The 9,798-nt window shown below is 43.1% G+C and overlaps 1 protein-coding gene across 4 annotated transcripts in view; it reads left to right on the top strand.

Moving 5' to 3' along the window:
• The window catches only part of ZNF143 (zinc finger protein 143), a 63,397-nt gene that overhangs the window by 5,477 nt on the left and 48,122 nt on the right, over window positions 1-9,798 (top strand). Inside the window, exons 2-5 of one of the 4 annotated variants that reach the window (XM_012000222.1) lie at window positions 4,502-4,620; window positions 5,844-5,936; window positions 7,105-7,188; window positions 7,714-7,794. In XM_012000222.1, the coding sequence (XP_011855612.1) occupies window positions 4,509-4,620; window positions 5,844-5,936; window positions 7,105-7,188; window positions 7,714-7,794 (370 nt within the window). In that variant the 5' untranslated portion in view covers window positions 4,502-4,508. Of the gene's footprint in view, window positions 1-4,501; window positions 4,621-5,843; window positions 5,937-7,104; window positions 7,189-7,710; window positions 7,795-9,798 lie in introns of all 4 variants that reach the window. The other 3 variants (XM_012000221.1, XM_012000220.1, XM_012000223.1) reach the window with 3 other exon arrangements.

The raw sequence follows: 9,798 nt of genomic DNA, 5'->3' as shown, positions 1-9,798 counted from the left end.
TTGCCCAGGCTGGAGTGCGGTGACACAATCTCGGCTCACTGCAACCTACGTCTTCCAGGTTCAAGTGATTCTCCTGCCTCAGCCTCCCAAGTAGCTGGGATTGCAGTCATCTGTCACCACGCCTGGCTAATTTTTGTATTTTTAGTAGTGACTGGGTTTCACCACGTTGGCCAGGGTGGTCTCAAACTCCTGACCTTAGGTGATCCACCCACCACGGCCTCCCAAAGTGCTGAGATTACAGATGTGAGCCACTATGCCCAGCATAATTTTTTTCTTTTTTCAGTAGAGACAGGGTTTCACTGTGTTGCCCGGGCTGGTCTTGAACTCCTGGCCTCAAGCCGTCTTCCCTCCTTGGCCTTCCCAGGTGCTGCAATTACAGGTGTGAGCCACCATGCCCAGCCTGCAAGGAAAATTTTAGTGGTCTACAAAACACAATAAAATAGCTGACAGTGTTACTAGACTGAAACGATGAGAACATGGCGCAGACAGATTACTGTAATACTTTTAAATATTACAATAGGGTAATACTCTTAAGTGAGAGGATGAAAAAGAATTTTTTTTTTTTTCGAGATAGAGTTTCACTCTGTTGCTCAGGCTGGAGTGCAGTGGCACGATCTTGGCTCACTGCTGCCTCCACCCCCTGGGTTCAAGTGATTCTCCTGCCTCAGCCCCCAGAGTAGCTGGGATTATAGGCACCCATCACCATACCCGGCTGATTTTCTTGTATTTTTAGTAGAGACAGGGTTTTGCCATGTTGGCCAGGTCGTTCTCAAACTCCTGACTTCAGGTGATCCACCAGCCTCACCCTCCCAAAGTGCTGGAATTATAGGTGTGAGCCACCATGCCCGACAACAAAAATTTTGAAGAGTAAAACTCATGGCTGGCTGGTGCAATGGCTCATGCACTTTGGGAAGCTAAGGTAGGTGGATCGTGAGGTCAGGAGTTCAAGACCAGCCTGGCCAGCATGGTGAAAACCCTTCTCTACTAAAAATAAAAAAAATTAGCTGGGCATGGTGGTGTGCGCCTATAACACCAGTTTACGAAGTTTAAGAGAAGTGTTTTTTGTTCTTTTGCACATCAGTGGTTCAGTTAAGATCAAACCATCACCAAACTGGGCATACCTGATGACTAGACCTAGATGTTCATTTCTAAATTCTTGTCTCTGCTCTCAGCTCTTTTCTGTCAGGTATTTTTAGCTTTAAGCCTAGCAGGCCCTATCTCTGTTGTCACTTCAAAGGTATCAGGCTGTACCTACCTGCCAGTCAGTTTCATATATTCAGTTTTGGAATAGTCCTGGAACTGCACAAAGCCTTCAAGTTTCAACATTTCACCCATCCAGTAGGATATTCTACTGCCCCAATTAAAATTGGCAGTATAAACTCTTTCCCCATACTTTAACCCTTAGCATCTTATGGAGTCTGTGAGAACTTTGTCTCATTTGCCAGCACATTCTAATTACTTTTTACTTCACTAAATGATGTTTATTTAATGGAACATGCTTAGACCCTGGCTATATTTAAATATAACTCAACACCGGGTGTGGCTTATTTCTATAATCCCAGCTACTCAGGAGGCTGAGGCAAGAGGATCACATGAGCCCAAGAATTTGAGGTTGCAGGGTCCTGCCACTGCAGTCCAGCGTGGGTGACAGTGAGACTCGACTCTCAAATATATATCATATATTTTCTGGGCGCAGTGGCTCACCCTTGTAATCCCAGTACTTTGGGAGGCTGAGGCATGCAGATCACTTGAGGTCAGAAGTTTGACACCAGCCTGGCCAATATGGTGAAACCCCACCTCTACTAAAAATACAAAAACGAGCCAGGTGTGGTGGCACACACCTGTAATCCTACCTACTTGAGAGGCTGAGGCATGAGAATCGCTTGAACCTGGGAGGTGGAGGTTGCAGTGAGCTGAGATCACGCCATTGCGTTCTAGCTTCGGCTACAGTGAGACGCTGTCTCAAAAAAAAAAAAAAAAAAAAGTGGAGTAATGCAGTATTTGTCTTTTTGTGACTGAAAATTAGCCTATGCTAATTTTATACTCAGCAGGGGTCTTTTTCTTTTTTACCTCCCCCACGCCCCGAGACGGAGTTTCACTCTTGTTGCCCAGCCTGGAGTGCAGTGTTGTGATCTCGGCTCACTGCAACCTCTGCCTCCCGGGTTCAGGCAGTTCTCCTGCCTCAGCCTCCCAAGTAGCTGGGATTACAGGCGTGCACTACCACGCCCGGCTAATTTTTGTATTTTTGATAGTGACGGGGTTTCACCTTGTTGATCAGGCTGGTATTGAACTCCTGACCTCAGGTGATCCATCCACCCTGGCCTCCCAAAGTGCTGGGATTACAGGTGCGAGCTGCTGCATGCAGCCCACGGGTCTTAACAGTAGGGTACTGGTGTTACTTTGAGTTTTCTCTGTCAGCCTTTGGAGGTGCCAAGGAAATGACGTTTCATCTTGTTCTATGAACAGTTATAGATTATGGATCCTTTTGTACCTAAAAGGTCACCCTTTAACTTTTTATTTTTTTTCTTTAAGTGTGCGTGCCACCACATCCAGCTAATTTTTTTGTATTTTTAGTAGAGACAGGGTTTCACCATGTTGGCCAGGCTAGTCTCAAACTCCTGACCTCAGGTGATCCATCTGCCTTGGCCTTTCAAAGTGCTGTGAATTCAGGTGTGAGCCACTGCGCCCAGCCTTGACTGACTTTTATCATAGCACTGATACCTTTTTGTGTATATGAACAGTAGTTCCCACTTTTGGTCTAATGAGGGTACAGTTCATAGTATTTCCAAGACAAATTTCTTCAAACAATCCTAAACGTAAAATGAATTACAAATTATTGCTACTATCTGTGTATTGCTCTTTTATTTATGTATTTATTTATTTATTTATTTACTTATTTATTTTTTGAGACGGAGTTTCACTCTTGTAGCCCAGACTGGAGTGCAATGGCACGATCTCAGCTCACTGCAACCTCCGCCTCCTGGGTTCAAGTGATTCTCCTGCCTCAGCCTCCTGAGTAGCTTAGGATTACAGGCTTGCACCACCATGCTCAGCTAATGTTTTTTTGTAGTTTTAGTAGAGACAGGGTTTCACCATGTTGGCCAGGCTAGCCTCGAACTCCTGACCTCAGGTGATCCACCCACCTGGGCCTCCCAAAGTGCTGGGATTACAGGCGTGAGCCACCGCGCCCATCCTGCTTTTTTAAATATTGATGCTAAGTCAGATCTTTGGACCTGGAAAGGTCATCCTCAAGACATCTGGTTCAGTTCCCTGGCCCAAGGCAGCTAAATTATCCTAGCTCCTGTTTGAGGTAAGCCAAGGTCCACAGAGGTAAGGAGACCTGGAGGTAGAAGGGAAGAAGGAGGTTGTGTTGGTGATTCGTAGAAGAGTTGCCCATTCATCCACTTATTCAATACCTATTGTACTTCTACTATGGGCCAAGCACTTTTTAGGCACTAGAGTCAGCAGTGAGCAAACAAAAAAAAAAAATCTCTGTCCATTCTCATGGAAGGGGAAATAGATAAACTAAATAAGTAAATACATGTAATTTGTCAAATAATAAGGACTGTGCAGAAATATGGAGGGGAAAAAAAGGATGGGGTTTACCGTGATTGAGCAGTTGGGAGGTACAGTTTGAAATGGGATGGACAGAGAAGCTCTCATTCCATTTGAGCAAAGACTTGAAGAGGTGAGGGAATAAATACTGAAGATACTGGGGAAAATGTTTCAGGCAGAAGGAAACTCAAATGAACACGTCTTAAGGCAGCAGAACATCCAGTATGCTTGAGGAAAAGCAGGGATGCCACTGTAGCTGAAGTGGAGTGAATGAGATGGTGAGTAGTAGGAAATGAGGGGCAAGATCATTAGCCTCATTGGTCAGTGTAAGGATTTGGGGATTTTACTCTGATGAGGAGTCCTTGGAAGGTTTTGAGGAGAAGAGGGACATGAGCTCACTTTTCCCTTCAAAGGACACTGACTGCTGTGTCAAAAGAAGAGTGTAGGAGGCTAATGGAGAAGCAGGGAAATAAGTTAGGATGCTGTTACAGTAATGCAGATGAGAGACTGGTTGTGGCTTGGATCAGGGAAGTAATGGTGAAGGTTGTGAGAGGTAGCCAGATTCGGGGTAGATTTCTGAAGATTAAGTCAACAAAATATGCTGACACATTGTAAGTGGGAATCTTCAACAATGCTAAACCCAAAGGAGTCAAATTATGGGAATTTTAGAGATCATTCAAAACTGATGGGTACAATTTGTCAGTGCGCTTCTAAGTTGCTGAGCACACTGATAAAAGATTGTGCCCATCAGTTTGAATTGTTGAATTATGAGATGCATGCCTTGGACTTCGGACTAATACTCTTACCCTACATATTGAGTGAAATTTTATCTTATTTCCAACACCATTACATCCTCAGCAGTTTTTTGTGATTCACAAATATTCTTTGTAACTTTCATTTCATATGTATCATTCTTTGTTCCCAAGTGTCTTTATTTTTCTTCAAGGTAGAAGATGTTGTTAGCCCAAATAAATCGAGATTCTCAGGGAATGACAGAGTTTCCTGGAGGAGGGATGGAGGCTCAGCATGTTACCCTGTGCTTGACAGAGGCAGTCACAGTGGCAGGTGAGCAGTTGTGTTTGAAGGGATGAGTTTGAAAATATCATTTATCTTAAAATGAAAATTTACAACTTCCTAGTTCCTGATTTAGCAGAAAACAATATATATAAACCTAGGTCTTTCTATGAGGGTTTTTTTTTTTTTGAAACGGGACGGAGTTTTACTCTTGTTGCCCAGGCTGCAGTGCAATGGCGCGATGTCGGCTCACTGCAACCTTTGCCTCCCAAGTTCAAGTGATTCTCCTGCCTCAGCCTCCTGAGTAGCTGGGATTATAGGCACGCACCATTATGCCAGCTAATTTTTGTATTTTTAGTAGAGACAGGGTTTCACCACATTGGCCAGGCTGTTCTCAAACTCCTGACCTCAGGTAATCAACCTGCCTCGGCCTCCCAAAGTGCTGGGATTACAGGCATGAGCCACTGCGCCCGGCCTCTATGTGTATTTTTTACCTTGGTGTGGGTACAGTAGGGCACATAATTTTTTTTTCTTTTTCTTTTTTTTTTTTTTGAGACAAGGTTTCGCTTTGTCGCCCAGGCTGGAGTGCAGTGGCACAATCTCGGCTCACTGCAACCTCTGCCTCCTGGGCTTAAGAGATCCTGTCACCTCAGCCTCCCAAGTAGCTGAGACTACAGGCATGCACTAGCGTGCCCAGCTAATTATTTTATTTTTAGTAGAGACATGGTTTCACCATGTTGCCCAGGCTAGTCTCGAACTCCTGGACTCAAGCCATCCACCCACCTCAGCCTCCAAAAGTACTGGGATTACAGGCATGAGCCTTTTGTTCCCAGCCTATTTTTTTGGTAAGTACTAAATCTCACTTTTTTTTTTTTTTGAGGCGAAGTCTGGCTCTGTCGCCCAGGCTGGAGTGCAGTGGCACAATCTCAGCTCACTGCAACATCTGCCTCCTGGGTTCAAGCAATTCTTCTGCCTCAGCCTCCCAAGTAGCTGGGACTACAGGCGCGCACCACCGTGCCTGGCTAATTTTTGTATTTTATTAGAGACAGGGTTTCACCACATTGGCCAGGCTGGTCCCAAACTTCTGACCTTATGATCCACCCGTCTCTCCAAAGTGCTGTGATTACAGGCGTGAGCCACCACACCTGGCCACTAAATCTCATTTTGAGTCTGAGTTAAGCAATCTACCTTTTTTCTGATCTTTATTTTTTAAAAAATTTAGCGTGTCCATATGCTAGCTGTCTAAAGAAAATACTGATTTTTTTTTGTAATAGATGGTGACAACTTAGAAAATATGGAAGGCGTAAGCTTGCAAGCAGTAACACTTGCAGATGGTTCTACTGCTTACATACAACACAATTCTAAAGGTATGTGCCTCACATATGGCTGATTGGTTAACACCAGTGATTTATGACCTGTGAGTTGGAGCACCTAGAAGCTATCCCACCTTTCCTATCTCTCCTAAAGATGTTATATTGCACATGATAATTTTAAGTCATTTCAGTTTAATTCCTTTTTTTTTTTTTAATATAATTTGGGGTCGTCCCTTGAGATACTTGGAAGATACCCTGGGATATCAAAATTAGTGGGGGAGAGGAGAGCAAGGAGTATGTCTGGACTATTTTCTAGTAAGACCTTTCTTGCTTCTTTACTTCAGGTCATTATTTCATATTTTTACCAAATATGTGTATGAGTAAAGACATTTGGGGCTGGGCACGGTGGCTCATGCCTGTAATCCCAACACTTTGGGAGGCCGAGGCGGGCAGATCACCTGAGGTCGGAAGTTCGAGACCAGCCTGACCAACATGGAGAAACCCTGTCTCTACTAAAAATACAAAATTAGCTGGGCATGGTGGTGCATGCCTGTAATCCCAGCTACTCAGGAGGCTGAGGCAGGAGAGTCGCTTGAACCCAGGAGGCAGAGGTTGCAGTGAGCCGAGATCATACCATTGCACTCTGGCCTGGGCAACAAGAGCAAAACTCTGTCTCAAAAAAAAAAAGACATTTGGTCTTGCTTATCTAACATTGTCTCTGAATTAGTGTTTGCTTTGCTCCAGGAAACAGCCAAGTCCTCAAAAACTCCTTGTTTTTATGGAAACCTACTGAACACATGCATACGTAAACAAGGGTCTTTTAGCCCTCAGGGATGAGAATGACAACTGACCTCACATACACTGACATATCTGTCTGTCTTCCCGGCTTCAGCTCCCCCCTGGTCATGGTCACTGATTCTAAGTGACTCTGAAAATACCTATATAGCAGTTGAACTCATGTAGCCTGCTGTGATGAGCCACTCTTCCTCTTGACCTCATCTAATTGAAAATTGCAGGGGAGGAAGGATGGCTGAGGGAGGATTTTCTGCTTTCTGTAGGATCACTGGATGTGTTATTGAATTGCCTCAGAACATTGAGGGAAGAATCAAGATGAACACGAGCTTAAGTTGTGTATGTTTTTATAGTTGATATCATTTTGAAATTGTATAAAGTTTAAAATTTTTGTTTGTGCCAATTTATTGTCTTGAATCTTTTGTTCTAGATGGAAAACTCATAGATGGCCAGGTCATTCAGTTGGAAGATGGTTCTGCTGCCTATGTTCAACATGTACCCATACCTAAAAGTAGTAAGTATTTAAGATAACAGCACAGGAAACCATTTTAATTCTCAGCTTTTAGTATTTGCTGCCTGCAGCTCCCTCTTACTACCTAAACTTGGGCTCGATCTCAAGTCCTCCTTCTGTAAAGGGAGATTATAGATGCCACAGAGTGGATCTTAACCAAGACTTTCTCTTAAAGATAATGGAAAAGAAGTTACTGGACTGCACTGTGGAGATTGAGTAACAGTCCTAAGTGAATGTTTCTGTTTTTTGAGTTGAATCGTACATGTCTCTCATTTTCTTCATTTTTCCCCTTCTTTCAACTCTCTTTAATACTGGTATATATTCCTAAAACCAATATTCTAATGTCTTTTTACCTTTAAACACTGACTCAGAGAAGCTTTGCTGAACTTACTTAAATGTTCAAAGACACATGAAGCAAATATAGATTGTTATAATGTGTTAATGGTTTATTGACTCTTGTTGCTAAGTGAGTTAATTGGAATGTGCTAGAAAACATGAGATCTAAATGTAAGCATTGTTCTTGAGCAGGGGACAGTTTGCGTCTAGAGGATGGTCAAGCAGTGCAGTTAGAAGATGGTACCACAGCATTTATTCACCACACCTCCAAAGGTAAAATAACTTTGAAAGTATGAATAAAATAAGGGAGAAGTGAGAGTGTAGGGGGAAAGAAGACCTGCGTTTAGCTTCTGAAGTGTTGTCATAGGAAAGAATTGTATTTCTTCATTAAAGTACAAGGTGGCATGATTTAAGGAAAAATTTTCCTACAATTTGAGATGTCTAGTGACAAGTTGGAACAGCAAACCAAATGATTGGTCCCTGGAATACTTAAAGTAGAGGCCACATTTTGTTTTTTTGGTTGGCTTTTTTTTTAAGAGACAAGGTCTCACTCTGTTGCCAGGCTGGAGTGTGGTGGCGCAAGCACAGCTCACTGCAGGCTCAAACTCCTAGGCTCAGGGATCCTCCCACCTCAGCCTCCTGAATAGCTGGGACTACAGGTGCACGCCGCCACTCCCGGCTAATTTTTTCATTTTTTGTAGAGATAGGGTCTTACTGTGTTGCCGGGCTAATCTCAAACTCCTGACCTTAAGTCAGCCTCCCAAAGTGCTGGGATTATAGGCGTTAGCTACTGCACTCAGCCTTAATTTCATATTTTAAATGCAGCCTTGGCTACTTTTTAAAAAGACTAAGAAATAAAATCACGATGTAACATTTGAAATGGTTAACTTCATATTTTATTTATTTCTGTATTTTAGAGATAAGATCTTACTCTGTTAGGCTAGAGAGCAGTGGCACGATCATAGCTCACTACAGCCTTGAATTCCTGGGCTCAAGAGACTTTCCTGCCTCAGCCTCGTGAGCATCTAGGACTATACGTGTGTGTCACCACAGCCAGCTAATATTTTAATTTTTATTTTCTGATTAAATTTTTTTTGTTAAATATAGGGTCTTGCTCTGTGGCTTCAAGCTAGTCTTGAACTCCTGGCCTCAAGAAGTCCTCCTGCTCCGACTTCCCAAAGCACTGGGGTCATATACATGAACCACTTTGCCTAACCTGTTTCTTCCTCTTAAATAGAATTTTTTAGCTGGACACGGTAGTTCATGCCTGTAATCCTAGCACTTTGGGAGGCCGACGCAGGCGGATCACCTGAGGTCAGTGGTTCGAGACTAGCCTGGCCAACATGGCAAAACCCTGTCTCTACTAAAAATACAAAAATTAGCCGGGTGTGGTGGCGCATGCCTTTAATTCTGGCTACTCAGGAGGCTGTGGCAGGAGAATCGCTTGTACCCAGAAGGAGGCTGCAGTGTAGTCGAAATCGTGCCACTGCACTCCAGCCTGTGCAACAAAGTGAGACTCTGTCTCAAAAATTAAAAAAAAAAAAAACAACATATATATATATACACACACACATATATATAAAATTTTAAAAGCAAGGTCCTTTGCCTACTGTGTTTAATTGAAACTAAGTATACAGTTTCAAAAATATTTGAAGCAAATACAACAAAACGTTAATGCTTACTACATTTGTTTAAGGGAAGTTCAGAGTTTTGAGGTGGAATGTGTAGGAATGATGAGTACAGCTCTGCAGCCAGACTATGTAGATTCAAAACTACTGTTTTGTTTTTTTTTAGTTGTGTGACGTTAAGCAGATTACTTCTCTGTTCTTTAGTTTCATCATCTGTAAAATGAGGATTATAGTACGTGTCCATATCATATGTAGGGTTGTTGTGAGGGCAGAATGCACAAACATGTAAAGCACTTAGAACTGTGTTTGTCACATACTAAATGCTCAACAAATGTTACCTATTGTTACTACTTTAGAGAATATTTTATTTTATTTTATTTATTTATTTTTTTGAGAGAGTCTCACTCTGTTGCCAGGCTGGAGCGTAGGGGCGCAATCTCGGCTCACTGCAACCTCCGCCTCCTGGTTTCAAGTGATTCTCTGGCCTCAGCCTCCCAAGTAGCTGAGATAACAGGCACCCGCCACTACGCCCGGCTAATTTTTGCATTTTAGTAGAGGTGCGGTGTCACCATGTTGGTCAGGCTGGTCTCGAACTCCTGACCTCAGGTGATCCACCCACCTCAGCCTCCCAAAGTGCTGGGATTACAGG

This window comes from Mandrillus leucophaeus, unplaced genomic scaffold (genome assembly GCF_000951045.1).
Source record: "Mandrillus leucophaeus isolate KB7577 unplaced genomic scaffold, Mleu.le_1.0 Scaffold622, whole genome shotgun sequence".
Lineage (NCBI taxonomy): Eukaryota > Metazoa > Chordata > Mammalia > Primates > Cercopithecidae > Mandrillus > Mandrillus leucophaeus.
The sequence above is the reverse complement of the archived record's forward strand: the minus strand, read 5'-3'. Positions and strand labels throughout refer to the sequence as shown.